Source organism: Cervus elaphus, chromosome 18 (genome assembly GCF_910594005.1).
Source record: "Cervus elaphus chromosome 18, mCerEla1.1, whole genome shotgun sequence".
Lineage (NCBI taxonomy): Eukaryota > Metazoa > Chordata > Mammalia > Artiodactyla > Cervidae > Cervus > Cervus elaphus.
Window position 1 is genome coordinate 20,740,640 of NC_057832.1, and position 23,889 is coordinate 20,764,528.

Sequence of the window (23,889 nt, forward strand, 5' to 3'; positions counted from 1 at the left end):
GGTACTTCAGTGTACCTAAAAATAAAGCAAGTATTAGTAAAACTAAATGGGAGAAATAGACATATGTAATAATAGTAGGTGACTTCAATATCCCAGTTTTAACAATGGATAGATCATTCAGACAAAATATCTATAAGGAAACAGCATACCTAAAAAACACCATAGGTCAAATGGATCTAACAGACATATTCAGTACATTCCACCCAAGAGCAACAGCGTACACATTCTTTCAACATACACATGGAACATTTTCCAGGATAGATCTTATATTAGTTCACAAAAGAAGTCTTAACAAATTTAAGAGGTCCACATCAAGTATCTTTTCTGACCACAATGATATGAAACTAGCAAACAATAATAGAAGGAAAGTTGGATAATTCATAAATACGTGGAAGTTAAATAACATACTTCTGACCAACCATTTGATCAAAGAAGAAGTCAAAAGGGATCTCAACAAATATCTTGAGACAAATAAAAGTGGAAGCACAGTACACCAAAACTTATGAGATGCAGCACAGACAGTTGTAAGAGAGCAGTTAACAGTGACACAGGCCTACGTTATGAAAGGTCTCAGATAAGCAGCCCAGTGTTACACCTCAAGAACAAACTCAACCTAAAGTTCACAGAAGGAATGAAATAATACGATCAGAGGAATAAGTGAAACAGAAACTAGAAGAACCATGGAAAAGGTCATATTTTCCCACTGCCAGACCCCTGAACTGGAGGACTCATGTGGGGCTCAGAATCTCACTCCCATTGAGAAAACCTCTGTAATATAATTATTTTCTTATCTGTGGGTCACCCACCTGGGGGGGGGGATGGGCTTTAGTTGTTGTTATGTCTTTAGTTGTAGAGGATCTTTTCTAGTAGGTTTCAGTGTGTTTCAATGACGGTTGTTCTGCAGATAATTCTTCAGATAGTGATTTGGGTGCATTCAGGAGGTGAGCTTAGGGTCCTTCTACTCCACCATTGCATCAATACCAAGTTTCTTAAAAAATAGTTTGTATCTCGAAGCAGCAGGGCATGAAGGAAATAACACTGCAAAGAGAAAAGAAGACCAGCCAAATCAGTGACTGAGGCATCAACCTTCCCTTGCTACTGGGAACTATTGTTTTGTAACATAAACAAAATTTACAAACCTTGAGCTAGACTGAGAAACAAGGAGAGCAAGTTCAAATATATAAAATTACAAATGAAAGAGAGATGTTACAACTGGTATCACAGAAACGCAAGGTATATTAAGAGACCACTGTGAACATTTATATGCCCCAAATTGGACAATGTAGAAGAAATAAATAAATTCTTAGAAACATGCAAACCATCAAGACTGAATCATGAATGAAGAATCTGAACAGCCCAATGAGTGAGGAGTTTGAATCAGTAACTGAAACCTCCCAGACCAATAATGAGTAAGCAGTTTGGATTAGTAATTAAAACCTTGCAAAGAAGGAAAAACCTCAGATCTCATGGCTTTACCAGTGAATTCTGCCAAATATTTAAAGAAGAATTGATGTTAATTCTTCTTAAATTCTTCCAAAAAACAGAAAAGGAGGGAACAGTTATATAAGTACATTTTATGAGGCCAGCATAAAGATGATACCAAGGCCAGTTAAGGACAGTACAAGAAAAGAAGTTACAGACCAATATCGCTGATAAACATAAATGTAAGAATCATCAACAAAATGCAAGCAAATGAAGTTCAACAGAACATTATAAGCATTATAAAGATCATATACCATAATCAAATGGGATTTATCTCTGGGATGCAAGAATGGTTCAAGATACGCAAACCAATAAATGCAACATACCACATTAAAAGAATGAAGGATAAAAATAATACGATCATCTCAATAGATCCAGAAAGAGTATTTGATGAAATTCTTTACTTGTATTATATGATAAAAATTCAACAAATTAGGTATTGAAGCATTCAGTTCAGTTCAGTTCAGTCGCTCAGTCATGTCCGACTCTTTGCAACCCCATGAATCGCAGCACACCAGGCCTCCCTGTCCATCACTAACTCCCAGAGTTCACTCAAACTCATGCCCATCGAGTTGGTGATGCCATCCAGCCATCTCATCCTCTGTCGTCCCCTTCTCCTCCTGCCCCCAATCCCTCCCAGCATCAGGGTCATTTCCAATGAGTCAATTCTTCACATGAGGTGGCCAAAGTATTGGAGTTTCAGCTTCATATTAGTCCTTCCAATGAACACCCAGGACTGATCTCCTCCAGGATGGACTGGTTGGATCTCCTTGCAGTCCAAGGGACTCTCAAGAGTCTTCTCCAACACCAAAGCTCAAAAGCATCAATTTTTCGGCACTCAGCTTTCCTCACAGTCTAACTCTCACATCCATACGTGACCACTGGAAAAACCATAGCCTTGACCAGACAGACCTTTGTTGGCAAAGTAATGTCTCTGTTTTTTAATAGGCTATCTAGGTTGGTCATAACTTTCCTTCCAAGGAGTAAGCGTCTTTTAATTTCATGGCTGCAGTCACCATCTGCAGTGATTTTGGAGCCCCCAAAAATAAAGTCTGAAACTGTTTCCACATTGAAGCATTAGGGTTACCTAAAAGCAGTAAAGGCCATATATGACAAGCTCATAACTAACATCATACTCAGTACTGAAAAACTGAATGCTTTTCCTCTAAGATCAAGACAAGAATTCTCACTCCAGGCACTTTCCTTCTATATAAAACTAAAAGTCCTAGCCAGAGCAATTAGCAGAAAAACAAATAAAGGCCTCCAAACAGGAAAAGGAAGAAGCAAAATTGTTTCTGTTTGCAATGATATTATACACATAAAACCTTGTGTGTGTGCTTCGTCATTCAGTGGTGTCTGACTCTTTGCGACCCCATGGACTATAGGCCGCCAGGCTCCTTTGTCTGTGGGGGTTCTCCAAGCAAGAATAATGGAGTGGGTTGCCATGCTCTCCTCTAGGGGATCTTCCTAACCCAGTGATCAGACCCAGGTCTCCTGCACTGCAGACGGATTCTTTACCATCTAAGCCTCCAGGGAAGCCCATAAAACCTTAGAAACCACCACCAAAAAAAAAAAAAAAAGAGAAAAGCTTTAGAACAAAAAAACAAATTAGGAAAAGGTACAGGATACAAAATCAGTATTAAAAAGCTGCATTTCTATACCCTAACAGTAAACCATCTGAAAAAATTAAAATGAGCTCACTTACAGTAGCATAAGAATTACTTAGGGATACATTTGAAGAAGGAGGTGAAAGATCCATACACTGAACACTGTGAAACATAGAAACTGAAGAAGACACACATAAATGAAAGGTATCCTGTGTTATGAATTAGAAGAATATTATTAAAATGTTTATACTACCCAAATCAATTAGAGATTCAATGCAATAGTTATAAAAATTCCAATGAAATTTTTCACAAAAATAGAAAAAAAAAGCCTAAAATTCATATGGAACTACAAAAGACCCATGAAAAAGTGATCTTGAGTAGAAAACACAAATTGATTAAAGACTTAACTCTAAGACCCGAAACCAAAAAACTATAGATGAAAATAGAGGAAAATCTTCTTGACATTAGTCTGAGCAACAAGCTTTGGCTATGACCCCAAAAACACAAACAATAAAATAAGACACAGACAAATGGGATTGAATCAAACTAAAAAACTTCTGCACAGCAAAAGGAACAATCCACAGAATTAAAAGGCACCCTATGGAATGAGAGAAAGTACTGGCAAACCATATCTCAGTTCAGTTCAGTTCAGTCTCTCAGTCATGTCCAGCTCTTTGCGACCTCATGGACTGCAGCACTTCAGGCTTCCCTGTCCATCACCAACTCCCGGAGTTTACTCAAACTCATGTCCATTGAGTTGGCGATGTCATCCAACCATCTCATTCTTTGTCGCCCCCTTCTCCTCCAAAATAAATAAGGGACTCAAACTACTCAATAGCAAGAAAATAATCTTATTTGAAAAATAAACAAAGGACCCAAACAGACATTTCTCAAATGAAGACACACAAATGGCCAACAGATATAGGAAAAAAGTGTTTAACATCACTAATCATCAGGGAAATACAAATCGAAATCAAAATGAGGTAACCTCTCACACTTGTTAGATGGCTATTACTCAAAATAAAACTGATAATGAAAGCTGGTGAGGATGGGGAGAAAATACATTGCTAGTGGGGATGTAAACTGGTACAACCATTATGGAAAACAGTATGGAGATTCCTCAAAAAATTAACAACAGAATTACTCTGTGACCCAGCAGCCTCATTTCTGACTATATATCAGAAAGAAATGAAATAAGTATTTTGAAGAGACAGCTGCACTCCCATGTGCATTGTAGCATATAAACATATTTACACTAGCTATGAGAAAGAAGGAAATCCTTTTATTTGTGACAATATAGGTGAAACTGAAAGACATTATGCTAAGTGAAATAAGCCAGAGAGAGAAAGACAATTACTGTATGAACTCACTTATATGTGGAATCTAAGAAAACCACCACTTCCCCTTTAAAGCTGAACTCAGAGAACAGAGGTTAAGAGGTGCTGGAGTGGGGGAGGGGGATGGGCAAATTGAAAGGGAGGGGAAAGAAAACCACATTCTTCACAGATTGAAAGGAGAAAAGCTGGAGTAGCAACACATTTATCAGACAAAATATACTTTAAAAGAAAGACTACAACAAATGACAGGAAAAAAAGAACCTTACATAAAGATAAATCAATACAAGAAGAGGCAACAATTGCAAATATAGATGCACCCAAGACAAAAAGAAAGTGTTAGTTGCTCAGTCATGTCTGACTCTCTGCAACTCCATGGACTGTAGCCTGCCAGGTTTCTCTGTCCGTGGAATTCTACAGGCAAGAATATTGGAGTGGGTAGCCATTCCCTTTTCCAGGGCATCTTCCTGACCCAAGGATAGAACCTGGGTCTCCTACACTGCAGGTGGATTCTTTACCATCTGAGTCACCAGGGAAGCCCAACATAGGAACACCTAGTTACATGCAGCAAATATTAACAAACATAAAGAAAGAAATCGAAACTAATACCAGTATTATGGGACTTTAGCATTCCACTTATATCAGTGGACAGATTATCCAGACAGGATATCAATAAAGAAACACTGGCCTTAAGCAATACACTAGATGAGAAAGGATCATAAACATGATCAAGAGGGATTTATCCCAGCAATGCAGGAATGGTTCAATATCTGTAAATCAATCAATGTGAAAGACCACATTAACAAGTTGAATAATAAAAATGATCTGATCAACTCAAAAGATTCAATAAAAGCTTTTGACAATCCATTTATGATAAAAAAAACTCTCAGGATAGCAGGCATGGAGGGAACATGTGCTGTGTTTACTCGCTCAGTACTGTCCAACCCTTTGCGACCCCATGCACTGTAGCCCACCAGGCTGCTCTGTCCATGGAATTCTCCAGGCAAGAATACTGGAATGGGTTGCCATGCCCTCCTCCAGGGGATCTTCCCAACCCAGGGAACATATATCAACATAATAAGAACCGTATATAACAAACCTACAGTCAACATCAAACTAGAAGTGAAAAGCTGAAAGCATTTCCTCTAAGATCAGGAACAAGACAAGGATGCCTACTCTTGCTACTTTTATTTAACATAGCATTGGAATACTAGTGATGGCAATTGAACAAGAAAAAGAAATAAAAGTCATCCAAATTGGATATGAAGGAGTAAAACTGTCCTTGTTTTGAGATAACATAATACTATATATAGAAAATCCTAAAATGCCACCAAAAAACTATTAGAACTAATAAACAAATTCAATAAAATTGCAGGATATAAAATTAATATACAGAAATCTGTTGTGTTTCTATATATTAACAACAAACTATCAGAAGAGAAGTAAAGAAAACAATCCCATTTATACTTGCATCAAAAATAATAAATGGGTAGGAATAAATCTAAGGAGGTAAAAGACCTGTACACTGGAAACCATGTGACACTGATACAACAGATGGAAAGATATACCATGTTCATGTACTGGAAGAATTAATATTGTTAAAATGGCCATACTACCCAAGGCAAGCAACAGATTCAATGCAATCCCTATCAAAATATCAAAGGCATTTTTCACAGAGCTAGAACAAATAATTCTAAAATTTGTATGGAACCATAAAAGACCCTGAAGTATTTTTCTCTAATATAGTAGGAAGAAGAAAACACAGACATTTGAATGTTTCCTACACCGAAATACATGATTTTCCCATTGTACATGCAGATGAAATTTGCAAAAATAATTTTTCAGTTCTATATGCTTTACTACAACTGTCCCGAAAATTTGGTTCTGAGCTTCTTAGCAACTAGTATTTTAAAAAGGAACTTGTTAATTGATTGTTAGTGATTGATCAAACATGTATATACTTATCAGCTGTAGGGTTAACTTTAGGGCTGGTTAGTTTTTCTAAAGGAAAAGGAAATTGAAGAGTAGGGTTTTAATCAGAACTGTATGTCCCTCACCCTCTTGTACTACCTTGTTCCTTATTTTGGAGAAAATCAAACATAAACCCAAGATTTTTACCAGGCAAGAGGAAGGCTGTTATAATTTCAAGTACTTCCTGTAGTCTGTCTACATCTCTACCACTGTCTGTTTATAATACATATCATCTGACACTAATATCTGAGGATTTATCAGGGAGTTTTATTTTCTGGCAACTCAGAGTAGATTAATAGAAAGTACATTTTAAAATTTTCATTATATGTTCTTTTTGAAGATGCTGCTAATGCCTTGGGGGAGTTCATCAATAAAAATACCTCTAGAGGAAAAGTGCCTTTAGTTTTCAACTGTATATTTTATGGAATGTTGTGATTCTTTTTCAATTAATATAAAGCACACAGTGTCACAGCAGTGAACAGTTTAGGCTAAAAAAATTTAGGCTTAAAATATTATTTTTTGGAGTATATTTCAATTTTCTAATTGAGAAGTAGATTCCTTCCTATTCAATAAAATGCTTCTATAGATAGTAATAATACTGTTAATAACAGATATTGTACTCACCCAGATTTTTCTTGCAAAGTTCTTCTACATAAACTACAGGAAAATCATGTATTTCAGTGTAGGAGGCATTCAAATGTCTGTGTTTTCTTCTTTCTTTTAGGTTAGAGAAAAACACTTTTTTTTTTTTCAGTCAGGTTTTTATGCACTTTTCTCCTCTGCTTCCACTTCAGTCTGAGCTCTAATTGGCTCAGAAATGGCAGAGTGTTTTTCAGTATGGGTGTGCTGAAACTGGTGAAGGTGGGGAGAAGGAAGTCTGCAGATTTGATTTCAGTTTCGTTTTCCCAGATCTGCATTTGCTGAAGTGACTTTTTTCTCTCTCTGAAAGGAGTCCTTCGGTAAGCCATTACTCATCCACCCTGCTGGTGTGTGTGGTTAGAATTAAAATGTTAAAATCTGTTCTTTGCTTAAGACTTTTGAGGGCTGCCAAGAGCCCAGAACTTGGTAAGACTTTAAGCTGGCATTTCACTGGTTTTCTTGGGTGCACTATCCATCTGTCTCTGTTTTCCCAAAGAGAATATAAAGGAATGACTTTCAGGGCCTTTTTGGAGCTCCCTAGAGACTTCCCCGGGCGTGGAGTAGTTCCTCTCCGCCGCCGCTCCTGACCTTGGGCGTGGGGTAGCTCCTCTCGGCCGCCGCCTCTGACCTCGGCTGCCGAAGCTGAAACTCAAATACTTTGGCCACCTCATGTGAAGAGCTGACTCACTGGAAATGACCCTGATGCGGGGAGGGATTGGGGGCAGGAGGAGAAGGGGACGACAGAGGATGAGATGGCAGGATGGCATCACCGACTCGACGGACATGGGTTTGAGTAAACTCTGGGAGTTGGTGATGGACAGGGAAGCCTGGTGTGCTGCGATTCATGGGGTCGCAAAGAGTCAGACACGACTGAGCGACTGAAATGAACTGAACTGAACTGAGGGACTTCCCAGGTGGCACTAGTGGTAAAGAACCCACCTACAATGCAGGAGACGAGATGTGGGTTCGATCCCTGAGTGGAGAAGATCCCTTGAAGGAGGAAATGGCAACCCACTACAGTATTCTTGCCTGGAGAAGCTCATGGATAGAGGAGCCTGGTCAGTTAACAGTCCATAGCGTCGCAAAGAGTTGGACATGAATAAGTGACTTAGCACATTCATATTCACATGAATGCTAAAGCCCTCCAGGTTAGTTCTGCAGAGCAGACCAGGGTGGGGCCCCCAGTGGCCACTATGCTGGGATTCATCTTTTCTAACGTCTGACTGACAGGCACAGAACGCCTGAGAGTGGCAAAGATAGCATTTAAAAAATTAATAGCAAGTGGCGGGGCTTCCTTGGAGGCTCAGTGATAAAGAATCCACCTGTCAACGCAGGAGACACAGTTTTGATCCCTGGTCTGGGAAGATTCCCCACACTGCAGAGCAACTAAGCCCGTGTGCTACAGCTACTGAGCCCATGCTATAGAGTCCGTGAGCTGCGACTGCTGAGCCCACATCCTGCAACTGCTGAAGCCTGCGTGCCCCAGAGCCTGTGCTCTGCAACAAGAGAAGCCGCCACAATGAGAAGCCGGCGCACCTCAACTAGAGAGAGTGGCCCCGGCTCATGGTGACTAGAGAACCAAAAACAAATAAAAATTCTAAAAAGCAAAAAAAAAAAAAAAAATTAATAGCAAGTGTTAACATGTATTATGCGAACTCAGTTAGCTTTTGGCTTCCACATTCAGACTGGCTTCATCTGTTTTTTATGCGTTTGTTGGGCATATACTATGTACTGGGCACTGTTCTAAGTGCTTTCCATCACTTATTTCCTCTTCACCACAATCCTCTGAGGTAGATGCTATTATTGTTTCCATTTTACAGCTGAAGAAACTGAGGCACAAACTGTTAAATAATCTGTCTCCCCCCTTCTTTCTCTCCAATATGTACTACTGGTTTTGTTTCTCTGGAGAGCCTTGCCTAACACAAACAGGTTACAAAAATTAACTGACGCTCTGCTTTCCATACTCAGTTTTATTCCCCTGGCTTGTCTCATTGCTCAGATTCCCTGCGAGGCCAGGTTCCAGTTCTCCAGCGTGTGCAGTCCTTCTCGTCTGTCCTGTGTCTCTCTCCTCTTGCTGCCTCTCTGACGACCCAGACAGTGCCTCTCCGGTTCTTTATTAGACTGTTTCCCCCTTAAGGAGGAGGATTTCAACCTAGTTGTCCTCTCCCTTGAAATCGTAATACTACAGATATACTGCAGGAGTTTATGTATATCTGTGCCTTATACATAAACAGGGGCATCAAAGGTCATCAGGGAATTGCAAATTCAAACAATGAAATACACACCTATTAGAATGGCTGAAATCTGCTAACACCACCAAAGGCTAGTGAGGATGTTAGAGCAACAGGAACTCTCGTTTATTGCTAGTGGGAATGCAAAATGGTGCAGCCACTTTGGAAGACAGTTTGGTGGTCTCTTATAAAACTAAACCTTCTCTCACCATATGGCCCAGCAATCACATTCCTTGGTATTTACCCAAAGGAATCGAAAACTTGTGTCTACACAGACACCTGTGCTCAAAAGCTTATAGCAGCTTTGTTCATAAATGCCAAAGCTTGGAAGCAACCAAGATATCCTTTAGCAGGTGAATGGATAAATAAACTGGTACATCCAGACAATGGAATCTTCATTCAGTGCTGAAAAGAAGTGAGCTGTCAAGCAATAAAAAGATATGAAGGAAACTTAAATGCATATTACTTAGTGAAAGTACTTAATCTGAAAAGGCTACATACTATATGATTCCAACTCTGTGGTAGTCTGGAAAGGGCAAAACTTTGGAGACAGCAAAAAGATCAGTGTTTGCCAGGAGTCTGGGAGGAGTGAGGGATAAATTGGTGGAGCATAGAGGATTTTTATGACAATGGAATTATTCTCTATGACATTATAATGGTTGATATATGCCATTACATATGTATTTGCCAAAACCCATTGAAGATACAACACCAAGACTGAACCATAAGCTGAACTACAGAGTGTGGGTGATGATATGTTAATGTAAGTTCATCAATTGTAACAAATGTGCTACCCCGGTGAGGGATGTTGATAGTGGGGGAGGTAGTATTAACATATATGTGGGGGCAGAGGGAAGTTGGGAAATCTCTGTATCTTCTTCTCAATTTTGCTATGAACCTAAAACTGCTCTAACAATGAGGTCTACTTTAAAGAAAGGCCTGATTTTTTTTCTTTTCTTTTTTTTTTTTTTTTTTTTGCTTCTAAGAAGCAATTTTTACTCCTTAGAGGTAAGTTGAGAATGCATGATCTAGATGTGCATATACTATTTGCCTGGATTCCTCCTTACTTCACCCACCCTGCTGGTTCAGTCCTGCTATTGCATATGAGTTCATTGGGCCAACTCTTTCCTCAAACAGTCCTGTATAGAAAACGGAACCAGTTATGTCTGTCCACCTGAGGGAGTAGATTCTGCTGGTGAATTCTGATGTTGTCCAGCTCCTTCTCTTCTCCTGCACTCTAAGATCTCAGTCTGGTTCTTCAACCACCAGCCCTCTCCTGCTGGGAGTCAGCCTCTGAATAATCCTGGGATGTGACCTGTCTCACTGGCAGTCATGATCTATATTTGAGAGGAATTCTTTGCTATAGATCGAGGGAAGTTCCTTGTCCCTTCCAGGCCTTCTTTTAAACTCTTTGTTGGAATGAGGTTTGTTATCTTTAAAAAATTATTTCAATAAACCAAAGAGTGAAGATCCCTTTAAGAGTGTTCAAAGTTAAGCTCCCTGGATACTATCTGATCAGGGTTTCTCTTTTAACTCATTTGGGGTCCTTATGCACTAATAAAATTATTATAATGTAGTAAGTACAGAAAAATCGGTCATGATCTAGAAATGCTCTGTAGAATAGCTCATGTTTTCATTCCATGCTCTTGTTTTTATATAAAATTTCTCTTAGGAACAAAACCACCAAAAGGTTTACATTTGACCATGTTCCTCTTTCTCTCAGATGAAGGAAGTATTGCCATATTACAGTACCAAGAAGCCTCTTAGCTCATGAGACAGGATTTTTGCAAGCATCCGGAGTACATTACCCTTGTTGTTATTGCTTCAGAGTAATTAGGACTGAGAGTCATTTGGGGGGGGGGTGTGTTATTGTTTAAAAACTTTAAAAAACATTTGTTCATTTATTTTTGGCTGTGCTGGGCCTTGCTGTGGCGTGTGGGCTTTCTCTAGTCATGGTGCGCAACTTTCTACTGTGTGGCTTCTCTTGTTGCGGAGCATGGTCTCTGGGGCACGGCGGCTTAGTAGCTGTGTCTCGCTGGCTCTAGAGTATGGGTGCACGGGCTTAGTTACCCCATGGCATGTGGAGTCTCCCTGGACCAGGGATCAAACCTGTGTCCCCTGCATTGGCAGGTGGATTCTTAACCAATGGACCACCAGGGAAGTCCTAGTATTTTTAAGACAGTAATATTTATGATATATTTTTCTAATTAAAAGACTAATATGTGTCCAATTAAAAAATCAGAAACAACTACGGAAAAAAAAAAAAACAAAAAACAAGATCTACCTGACTTCTATCCCTTGTTCATGGTTATTAACATTTCTGGTGTACAATCTCACTCTTTTGTAATCTCTCAGCAAAAGATTTGCCAACAGGAGAAGCATGTGTCATAATATTTTGTCCTCCCACTCATCAAACTATAGCTTCTGTTTCCTCACATCATGAACTAGACTTTTACAGCACAATTTCTTTGGAAAATTTTACATACAAAGTAAACGGGACAGCATAATGAACACTGTGTCCATCACTCAGCTTCAGAGCCATTGACCTCCTGCTATTCTCCCTCTCTTTTTTACATTCAGTTACTCTTATTTCAGCTATACTTGCCCTGAGGTAAAACTGGAGTGCACTGTAAAATTTTGACAAACCACCCCAATCTAGACACAGAACATTTCTGTCACCCCATGTCCCTTCTCAGTCACTACTAACCCCCTCCAGAGGAAACCATTCTTCTTAGGTGGCGCTAGTGATAAAGAATTCTCTTGCCAATGCAGGAGATATAAGAGACATGAGTTCGATCCCTGGGCCAGGAAGATCCCCTGGAGGAGGGTGTGGCAACCCACTCCAGTATTCTTGCCTGGAGAATCCCATGGACAGAGGAGCCTGGCAGGCTATAGTCCACAGGTCACAAAGAGTCAGACACAACTGATGTGACTTGGCACACACACACACACACACACACACAGATTAGCTTAACCTTATCTGAGAATTGAAATACTAGAATCATATAGAATGTACTCCTCTGTGACTGACTTCTTTTATTCAATATAATGTCATTGAGATTGGTCTAAATGTTGCATGTATCCATAGATTGTTTCTTTTTATTGTTGAATAGTATTCTGTTCTATTAACATGCCACACTTTGTTTATCCAATTTTCTTTTAATAGACATTTGAGCTATTTCCATTTTTGGCAGTCATGCAGAAAGCTGCTATGACTATTTCTGCACAAGTCTTATGCAGACATATATGTTCATTTCTCTTAGGTAAACAGCCCTGGCAAGGAATTGCTGGATCAAATATTAATAGCTGCCTGTTTAACTTTTTAAGAAACTGTCAAGCCTTCACCCAAACTCATACCAGAAGCAATACTCTTTAAGGCATGGTGAGTCTTTGCATCAGATCCCTCTATCAGTCAAAGTGAAATAAGGAACTGGTGTAATCTCACCCGGTAAGTTTAGGAATAAAGAAATAATGATACTCAGCATATCTGTATCAAGAGTCTGAGGCTGCCAAATATCATAATTTTACCCTACCACATCTGTGAGCAAAAGGTGTTTTAGTTTAATTGGTACCCAAACTATACGGCCTGATGTTAGAACTGCCTAATATGTTCTCACCATCTTAGGAAGGGTCAAATGTGACACTCAAATGTTTATATTTTTACAATAGCTACAAGGAACCTCATTTCAGAACTTATAAGATAAGCCAGCAAAGTCAATCTGCTTTATATATATTGAGTGCACAGATGGAAAGTTAATACAAGTAGTTGAAAGAACAAAATAAAGTGACATTATGAGGATCACATATGGATATTGTGTTCTACCAGGCAGCTCTTGCTCCTTTGCACACAATGAATATCTTTTAAATAATAGGAGACCATGTGGATATTTCCTATTAACTCTCTATTTCTTACTAATTTCTTCTTTGTGGATGGACTTATAAATTGTGTGCCATGACTAATTTGAATGCCACTTTCCATTTTTCTAAGACTGTAAGAACAAAATGAATATTCCTATGGCTATTTATATCCAATGCATGTGTTCAGTTTTTTGGACACATGAGGCTCCTTGAAGAGTCCACCGCATTCAGAAACTGGCTTATATCCTATGAGCAATAGATAATCATTGCCAGCTGTCCACTGGGAATGCCCAGTTTTCCCACAGAGACTAGGTATGTTTGCACAACAGAGTCTCTATTCCATAGACTGTTAAAAAAAAAAAAAAAAAAAAGATTGGTTAAACTCAGAGCACACAGATACGCTTTATTTACTCAAGGGTTACTCAGCTTTAAGCAGAGACCTCTGACATCTCTTAAAACCTCCCTGGCGGTCCGGTGGTTAGAATTTTCCACTTTCACTGCTAGGGTCTGAGTTCTATCCCTGGTCAGGGAGCTAAGATCTCCAAAGCTGCACGGTGCAGCCAAAACAAATTTTTCTTCCTCTTTGTTCCATGTCTCTTTGTTAAGAGTCTTTTTGGTAACTTAAAATACTATTCACATGATTTAAAATCCCACATTGGCTGTGCATTTCTTATCATAGCTATTTCCACACTAATATACTAGTTATTCCTTCAGAGTGATATCAAGCTTACTGTAAGTTTTTGTCTAACCCAGTCTCTGTTTATTTAGTCAAGTGTTTTGAGGAAATATTGAGAGTATTGTTGAAGCTGGAAAATAGAATGATTGTTCCCTAAAGAATTTGCTGATTCAAATAGTCTGTATTTATCTATCCTTCAGAGGTATTGTGACGTGGCTTCACAGTGATTAGTAGAAGCCAACCATATTTAAAGATATCCTGGCTCTTAGATAACTCATGTATATTTGGTATTCAGGAATGATATTTGTTTTCTCTAATAAAAATTAAAAAATAAAACATTCAAATGGTTTGAAGAAACATTCTGGGATATAATTTTTTTTCAATTTATACTTAACTTAGGTATAAATAATGGAAAAAAAAACTATCCATCCAGTTGTTCATTTCCTTGTTTCCAGCGTGATAATTAGTTTTCCAACTATTAGAAAAATATTGTTTTTATTTAAATCATATAAACTGATGTACCTATGACATAACTAAATGCGAAGGTGAGTATTGGAAAAGGGGTAAACAATACAGTTTGAGAAAACTAAGGTTATATGTTTAGGAGAAGGGGATTGAAATAGACTATCAGTGAATAAAGGACTTTAAATAAAGACTGAAATGGAGTGACAAAGACAGTTATTTAAATTCAAGACGATCTTGGCAAACTTGGTAAAACACTCCCATCTTAGATCAACAAAGCAATATTCATTTAGTGCTTCACAAAAATAAATTGTCTTCATGACTGAATAAACAAAATGTGGTATATTCATACAGTGGAATTTATTTAATAATAAAAAGGAATGAAATCATGATAACATAACATGGATGAACCTCGAAAACATTATGCAAAATGAAAGGAGCCATTTACAAATAAACATATATTATGTGATTCCAGTTATATGAAATGTCCAAAATAGGTGTCCAAAATAGGCAAATCCATAGAGACAGAGAGTAGATTGGTGGTTGCCAAGGGCTGGAGGATAGGGTAAATGGTGACTGACTGTTAATGGGTACAGGATTTTTAAGGGTGTGATGAGAATGTTCTAAAATTGATTGTGCACAACTCTATGGATATACCAAAAACCACTGACTTGTATAACTTAAAAGGGAGAATTTTATAGTATGTGAATTATCTCATTCTAATAACAGCCTACTAAGTGCCAGATACATATCCATAACTTACACTATTCAATTTAATCCTTACCAGATGCTTGCAAACAAAATTTATTTTCACTTCACAAGTGAGAAAACAGAGTTCTAACTTACCTGTGTAACTCGCTCTGTGGAGGGCTGGCACTGCTGGGCTTGCACGCTAAGCTATTTTCTAAGTATAAGCCTTTTCCATTGGCTGTCCTGCTTCACCCTGTTTCCAGAGTTTTCTACTTTAGAGCCTCAGTGAGCTAGACTCAGGGGGTCTCTGCATTATCCTCTGCTCTTTTAACTGCTCTGGCTGTGACAGCCAGACAGACCTGACTCTGGAGATGCTCTTATCATTCTCCACAGACCTGCCCTGCCCAGGTCTGAGGCACTACCTTCTCTTAGCCGGTGTCTTCTCTCAGTAAGCTACCCACCCGTGGCTTCTCTGGGCACCCCCAAAGACTGTAAAGAAGAGTTCTAGGTTTTCTCTCCTGTTTGAGCCAATGATTACAGCATTTGCCTCCGCCCCGGAACTCGACAAGAAACAGCCCATGCAGGATTTCCTGTTTACAGGCTATCACCTGCCCGGAGACACCGTGCGCGCGCACCGGCATGTGGATGTGCGCATGTGTAACGTGGGGATGGCGGGAGGGATCTTTGGTTGGTTTTTTTGTTTTTTGTTTTTGTTTTTTTTTGCGCCACCTAACAGGGAGACAGGCTCTTTCTTGCTTTCTCCTTCATTGTTTAAATTCTCCCAGGAATTCTATCCAGGGAGATGGAATAGAGTGACTGACATCTGTTCTTCCCAAGCCAGTTTTTTTTTTTTTAAATCCTTTGCGTTATCTCAAAGCCTCCCCCATTATTCAAAAATGAAGACCGTTTATAACATCAACAAATTTTTCAACTGCCCACTCTTATGATGGGAGCTGAGAAGATACATACTGATTTGAAGCTACTATATATTTGGTAATGCTTTCACATGAATTTTGCACTCTGTCAATTACATGAACAACTTATATGGTCACTGATCCTTATTTGGTCTGGAGTGATATATTGTACTTAATTCAAGGTGACAATAATTAGAGCAAAAATTTCTCACAGTGCTTTAATATAACTCCTAGGCCAATCACTGTCTTCAACCTTTTTTTCAGTGATGGTTTGTTAGTGTTTATACAGAGCTTTAATCTAGTTCACTGTTCTGAGGCTTACAAAATCCTTTCATGAACATCACCTGATCAGATTTACGTTCTGGAGTGTTGGCATATTTTTAAACATGAGAGACCTCTATGTTTGGCAAGACTACACAGTGTAAGTAAAGGGGGTGGGGGGAGTTGCGATCAGGAAAACTATTTCATAATTAAATTATGTCTCCTCTCAGCTAATCTGTTTTACCGTTCATTGTGCGTATAGGGCAACTGGACCAGAACCAGTGTTGTCTTGTTTGTTGCTTGTTTTTGCTTTGCTTCTTCAAAAGAAATGCACTAGAAACATCTATGTCTAAAATGGGTAAAGGCGGAGCTGCTCCTGCAGCTGGGGAGAAGAATTGCAGTTTACCTTTTTATTCTGCTCTGGGAAAGTTTTGAACCCAGAGTTCCCTTCATGGGTACTTACTCTCAGGATCCATTCCCTAAAGTCTTTTATTTTTTCTCTTGGGGAGTGGTGAGCAGGAAGGATCAAACTAGCAGCTTTTGTGGTGAGAACTGGTGCCCACCCCCACCTTGAGGAAACGGCCTCAGCAGCCTGAAGGTACTCATGCCTCCCAGAAAGGATGTTCCCAGTCTTGGCCGGAGCCCAGCAGGCATATGCCTTGCTCTGATGTTCTTTGAGACTGAAACTACAAAGCTAGCTAGTTTCATTTTCTAGGACTGTGTTTAACTACATTAAAATTATGTAATTCTTCTCATAGTCTTTATACAAGCTAATTGTAAAGGAAAGCCTTGAGTAAAATGCTGATTAAACTTGGGAGGTTTTCATCTTTAACTAGATGTAAACTTTTGATAGGGATTCCCTGATGGCTCAGTGGTAAAGAATTCAGGAGATTAGGGTTCGATCCCTGGGTTGGGAAGATCCTCTGGAGAAGGAAATGGCAACCCACTCCAGTATTCTCGGCCTGGGAAACCCCATGGACAGAGGAGCCTGGGGAGTTACAGTCCATGGGGTTGCAAAAGAGGTGGACGCGACTTAGTGACTAAACAACAGCAACAACAAAAACTTTTGATCCCATCTTGAGTTACGTCAGACAGAGTTTTGCATAGCTGCATGTAGTCACAATTTTCTGCACGGTTTGGTACGCTTGAACTCCTGATCTTCTGATCTAAATTTTACTTAGTTCTTCTAGCCTCATCTCCAGAGTCTTCCACCATCAGAAACATTCTGCACCTTGCTGGTTGGAAGGCTTCTCTTTTTTTAAACAGTGGCATCTGGCGATGTGTATATGAAAGCAATGAGATCTCTCATTCCTTTTAGAATCATTTTGTTAGAAATGGCTTATGTACACTTCAAAGTACATTCATTTCCAAAGTTATGTTTTAGTTTTTAGAATTAGTTTTTAAAGATAGCTTTTAAAGAAAGTTGATGAAACAGATATCTCTAATTCTTAGAAACTTACCAGGGCTTTTCTGAAAACTCCTCATTTTCACAAGAGCAACTTGAAATAGGTCTTCAAGAGGTTCTTTGATCTCCCGCTGTTAGAGGAGTTGCATTTTCTTGTGAATTTACAGGAGTTACATCCCAGAAGGCATCTATGAGGAAGCAGAGGTGTGAGAAGAGAAGACCTGGTCATTGCCCAACTTTACCTGAGGATATATTTGTTGAGAATCTATTACATTAAAAAATCACAGCAAAATTAAAATGCAATTGATTGGACTGTTACTAGAAACTGTTTGTGGGACAGATTTTCCCCTTAACTTTTTACTAGAAAATTTTTCAAGTGTAGAAAATTTAAAAGCGCATTCTTCAGCTACATGGCATCTCTTTCTAAATATAAATAATTTTAATTAAATAAACATTCAAGATTTGTTGCAGGCATACTTTCTCTTTCTCTTCTCCCACATTCTACATTCAGTGTGGAGCAAATTCTGTAGGTCGCATCTTCAAAACAGTCATCCAATTACCAGTTAGCCCCTCCATTCCTGGTCCAGGTCCCATCATCTCTCTCCTAAATTGAGGAGTGGCTCTCTCACGAGTTTCACCCTTGCTGTAATTGATCCCTTTGGGGACATCTCAAAATCTCGGCTGGAGTGACCCTTTCTAAAAGTAAGTAACACACTAACACTCTGTTCAGTTCCTCCAGCGGCTTCCCATCTGACTTGCAGTGAATGCTGAGCCCCTTATTATGAACTTCATGTGTGTGTGTTACTTGCTCAATCGTGTCTGAGTCATTGTGGCCCTATGGACTGTAGACCACCAGGCTCCTCTGTCCATGCGATTTCCCAGGCTAGAACATTGGAGTGGGCTGCCATTTCCTACCCAAGGGATCTTCTTGACCCCGGGATTGAACCTGTGTCTCTTGGGTCTCCTGCACTGGCAGGTGGATTCTTTACCACTGTGCCACATGGGAAGCCCAGGCCTCAGATGGCCAGGCACCCTATTACCCCTCTGATATGACATCTTAGTTTTATTTTTCTGTCTCTAAACCTGCTACAGCTCTCTGACTCCCCTGTTGCTCCTCGCAGGTGGCATCTGTTCCTGCTTCCAGCACTCTACTTGTTTCCTCTCCCTGGAATATCCCTGGACACCAGAGGGCTCACTCCTTCACTTCCTTCAGGTCTTTATCAAACATCACCTGCTCACAGAGACACTGCTCTGGCCACCTACTGAATACTATCCCATCTCCCGATGTCTCCTTTCCCTCATCTGGCTTTTTTAAAAAGTTAGATAGGACTTACCACAATCCAGTATTCCATTCCATGTATTTTTACTTATTTACCTTTTTATTTTCTGTTCTATCCATTATTTTGTGTCAAGAGTTTTTGTGTGTTTTGTTCACTATTTTTCAGTGCCTGGCATGTGGTAGCTTCTTAACAAAAATTTGTTGAGCAAATAACATATTTTCTTAGAGTAGTTAAAAATAATGAATTTTTGAAAACCGTTGAGTTAGCAATGTCTGGGTCAAGGAATTTTTGCTCATTACACTAGGGCACTTATTTTCCTTGGCTTGAATCCCAGACTGAAATCTGGAGAACTTTCTTTACTCTGCTGCCTGTTAGGCCAGACCTAACTCTAGCTTCAATCATCTGGTCACAAAAGAAGAAAAAAAAAAAGTTTTATCAAAAGGAAAAGAAAGTTAGTGTGTTTTCTCCCCCAGTCCTTCTAGGTACCCCAGTTCCATAATACTCCATAAAACTTTTCTGCTGTGTCACTCCCAGTCCCCAAATGAGGCCATTTCCCAAACCAGGTTTCTCCCTGCGTGGGTCCCTTTTTCTCCTGGGCCCTCAGGGTTGGAGCCTCAGCCCCTCTGCTGCTTTCACCTGCTGTCTCTGCTCAGGGAAGCTGATCTCCACGTGAGGCACCTGCCTCTTTCCACAGACGTAGTCTGTTAGGGTCTGATGCAATACCTTCTCTTAGCCCAGGTCTGCTTTCAGTAATTTAAGCATCTCCCGTCTCTCTGCATATCCTAAGGACTCAGAGGACAGACTCCAAATTTTCTCTTTTGATTTAACCAGTGACTACAATATTCCAATAAGGCCCAACATTCTGGAAATGAAGCAGCACATCAAGAATTTCCCTCTGGAGCTCAGCCCAGTGCTCTGTGGCAACCTGGAGGGGCTGGATGGGTGGGGTGGGTGGGTGGGAGGCTCAGGATGGAGGAGATATATGTATACTTATGGCTGGTTCAACGTTGTTATACGGCAGAAACCAACACAACATAGTAAAGTAATTATCTTCCGATTAAAAATAAATTAAAAAAAAGAAAGAATTTCCTTGATTTTCATGTGTAATCAGTCCCTTATTTTTACAGTTCTTTCCTTGGCTTTTAAACCACCAGTGACTCACTGGTGTCTAACCTGGGGGATGCTGCAAAGGGAACTTCGTGCCATCTAACAGGTGACAGTTCTCTGTTACATCTTTTTGTTCAGATTCTGCCTATAGATACCAGGGAAATAGAAATACTTTTCTCACATAAGGTCATTGACATTTATTCCTCTGTTAAATGTAATGTTAAATGTATTTTCTTCTGTTAAATGTAAACATCAACAATACCTGGTCTCAATAAAATATGCTAAACTCTTTAAAAATATCTGTGGACTGATTATAATTTCAAAAGTTTCTCAACTCCTCTCTCCCACATGATAGGAGTGGTGACATATAATGATTTTAACCTATTATATTCAGTAATGCTTTTAAAGTAGTTTACAGTTCATCGATTTTAAGACCGTATGTATGCATGTGTGTATATAGTTGGAAATATATAAAGGTCAAAATGACTGGTGCGCACAAATTTTGAGAATGCCTTGCCCCAGTCTTGGTTTCCTAGGGGCCCTCATCTTCCTGCTTTGAAATAATCATGAACACAAATCTTAGTAGTAGTGGTAGTAACTAATCATTGACAAAGGAGCTACAGGATTCCGTTCTCCAGTGACTCCTCCAGTCTTCTCTCTTGAGGTGTTAAGAAGCACCAAATCAGCAGAACTCGTCAGGATGAGAACTGGTGCTCACCCACCTTCATCTCAAGGGATTCTCAGTTGTTATTGGTTAGTCACTCAGTCGTGTCCGACTCTTTGCGACCCCATGGACTGTAGCCCGCCAGGCTCCTCTGTCCATGGAGTTCTCCAGGCAAGAACACTGGAGTGGGTTGCCATTCCCTTCTCCAGGGGGTCTTCCTGACCCGGGGATTGAACCTCAGTCTCCTGCATCGCAGGTGGATTCTTTACTGCTGAGCCACCAGGGAAGACGAAGGTCCTCAGTAGCATCCCAGATATCATGCCCTGAGGAGCTGTCTGCTTCACACGACTGAGAGCTGACTGGGGGAGAGACCATTCAGAATCCTGGCTGCTGCCCAGGAAGGCTACCCACACTGTCTTTTGATGGTCTGACGAACTGAAACCACACATAAGCCAAACTTAGTTTTATTTTCCTAAGCATAAGTTTTCATTTTAGTTTTTAAACCAAATTGCTGTATGAGATGGATGTGAAGGAAGCACTTAACCTAAAAAATAGCCTCCGGGGGATATTATCTTTGATTAAATATTCTGTTGAACTTCTAATAACATTGCAAGTTCTGGAAGGCAGAATTGCACATGACCACAGGTTCCTTTACAATCTTTTATGTTAAAGTTTCTGACGGTCTTTGCATTGTTTCTGTATCGTTTTTCCCTACTGCCCCATGACCAGAAACCTCCTCACCACCTTAAATATATTTAATGATCCATTTCTTTTTAGAAGAACATTTACAAAGATAGTCTTAGTTAGATATACTGATAGAGATTTAAAACACTGGTATTTCTACTTTCAATAGTTTTACAAGTAATGGCTTATGTACAAGCACATGTTGTTTTAATTAAAAAGTACAGCTGGAGTTTATAAAAATAGCAGTTTCCTCATAAGCATAAAAAAAATAAAAGTGTAACGATTGGGAAACTTACCAGGATTCTTCTGAAAACTTCTTATATCAGAAACTCTAAACGGTTGATTTTTTAACTTTTGCTTTCTTATTCTTCTTCTCATGGGTAGGAGATGTGTGGCTGTTAGAATCCTTTTTAAAAAATAAGGCTTTAGGTTGTGACGTTTACTTGTCTTCTGGAACCTTGACCCTGTGCAGAAGCAGAGTGAGGAAGCAGAAATGCAAACAGTTTCAGTTTTGCTTTCGAACGTATTTCTTTAGGTTTGTAAAATATTAAATATCTGTAAATATATGTTAATGGTTATAAAATATTAAAAGATTAACATCACAGAAAATCAACAAAGTTGAACGATTGCTGAGAACCTGTCCACCAGACACAGTTTCAAGTCATCCAGCGTTAAGAAAATGAGGTGAAAAAAAAAACAAAAAACCTACAGAAAAAAATACTGGGAAAACACTGAAAGCTCAGAGTAATCCAAGTGTCTGTTACAGGCTGAACTGTTTCCCCAAATTCATAGGTTGCAGCCCTAACCCTCCTTATCTCAGAATGTGACTGTATTTGCAGAGAAGGTCTTTAAAGAGTTAATTAAGCTAAAATGAGGTCATAGGGTGGACCCTAATCCAGATATGACTGGTTTCCTTGTAAGAAGAGATTGGTGTTACATGCTCTCACACACACACGCACACACACGAATGGAGAAGACAGTCATGTATAAGTCAAAGGTAGAGGCCTTAAAAGAAACCAACTCTGGCAAATCCTTGATCTTGGTCTTCAAACCTCTGTGAGCAAATAAATTTCTGATTTTTAACTCATCTTATCTGAAGAGATTTGTTATGGCAGTCCCTGCAAGCTAATACTTACATGAATTTCATTATTGTTTAAAAATTAGAACATTAGTTTAATTATGAATATAATTGAAGTTCATTTTCAAACTTAAGAAATACAGAATATAGAAAAAAGGGGAGGAACCATATTATCCAAATGCAATCTTTGTTTTCCATTATACTTTTTTCTATTCATATATTTTTCAAATATAAATTTAATATTTGAGAAATTTTACCAGACTCTGAAACATATAATTTCAAATAGGTAGTGAACACTGCCCAGTAAATGCTGAATCACATTTTATTTCTTGAATTATTCTGATATGAATATCAAAATTCAGAACCACTGGAATATGACAACTTTGGGGATTGTGTGTATAGTTTTTGTTAATTTGTTTGCATTTTAAAATTGGAGGAAAACTGCTTTGCAATGTTGCATTAGCTTCTGCTGTTGCTTTTTAAAGAAACTGAAACTGCTACATCTGCTAGTAGAAGAAATGCTTTGTTTTGCTTTGAAGTTTTGACATTGTTTAGGTGTATCATGGTTCAAGAGTTTCCCAGCTGGCTCAGATGGTAAAGAATCTGCCTGCAGTATGGGAGAACCGGGTCAATCCCTGGGTTGGGAATATCCTCTGGAGAAGGGCATGGCAACCCACTCCAGTATTCTTGCCTGGAGAATCCCATGGACAGAGGAGCCTTGGCAGGCCACAGTCCCTAAGGTCACAAAGAGTTGGACACAGTGACTAACACACACACACATTGTGGTTCATAGACTTATAAAGAATGCCATGAACTGTTTTTATTCTTACATGAAATCTACAAATTTGGGGGATGATAGTGGAAGTGGTGCCTCTTACTATCTCATGTAACACATTTGAACATTTTCATCAATATTACCATCATCTGTTTAAATCTCCCAGTGTATTTTCTCAAAGTCTGTTTACTTAAAATTGTATGGAATGATATAATTAATAAACAATAAAATCTTAATAACACACACACCCCCACAACCTTGGTAAGCTAGTTAAACAAAATTCTCTAAGGATATGATGAACATTTTTTCATTACGTGAAGATCATTTTTATAGTTGTTTGAGCTATAATGTCTACTGATACTCCCAGGTATCTTACCAAACTGGTGGGCTATATTAAAACCCAAGTGAGTGTGGACTTTTGGAATGCGCATGTTCCTGTGTTCCACAATATGCTAAAGATGAACAATCCACCCCAGTAGGACTCTTGCTATAGTTTTTGTTAAGTTCAGCATTATGTCCACAGTCTTTTGTTCTTTATTACACTTTGTCTCCCTCTCTGAATAAGTACAGTTTACTAGATTTTCCATTTCCCATCTCCTGAAAATTCTGATCCCCTCATCCTCCCCTGGTGACATCTCTTCCTACTTACTGAGCAAAATTGAAGGCTTCAGGTGGGCTTTCTCATATACCTCATTCTCCAGATCCTAAGCCCACATGTGCCCCTGTTTACCCCTTCTTTGTAGCTAAGGGTGCAGTTCTGAACCCAGACTC

At 39.2% G+C, this 23,889-nt stretch overlaps 1 protein-coding gene across 3 annotated transcripts in view; it reads right to left on the reverse strand.

Annotated features, from left to right (window-relative positions):
• LOC122673798 (sterile alpha motif domain-containing protein 9-like) overlaps window positions 1-22,086 on the reverse strand; it is a 35,778-nt gene extending 13,692 nt beyond the window's left edge. The window contains exons 1-3 of one of the 3 annotated variants that reach the window (XM_043871659.1): window positions 21,975-22,086; window positions 21,562-21,729; window positions 17,586-17,718 (exon numbers count right to left, since the gene is read on the reverse strand). In XM_043871659.1, the coding sequence (XP_043727594.1) occupies window positions 17,586-17,610 (25 nt within the window). In that variant the 5' untranslated portion in view covers window positions 17,611-17,718; window positions 21,562-21,729; window positions 21,975-22,086. Of the gene's footprint in view, window positions 1-806; window positions 1,039-7,018; window positions 7,415-17,585; window positions 17,719-21,561; window positions 21,730-21,974 lie in introns of those variants that run through there. The other 2 variants (XM_043871661.1, XM_043871662.1) reach the window with 2 other exon arrangements.
• Between the last annotated feature and the right edge of the window lie 1,803 nt (window positions 22,087-23,889).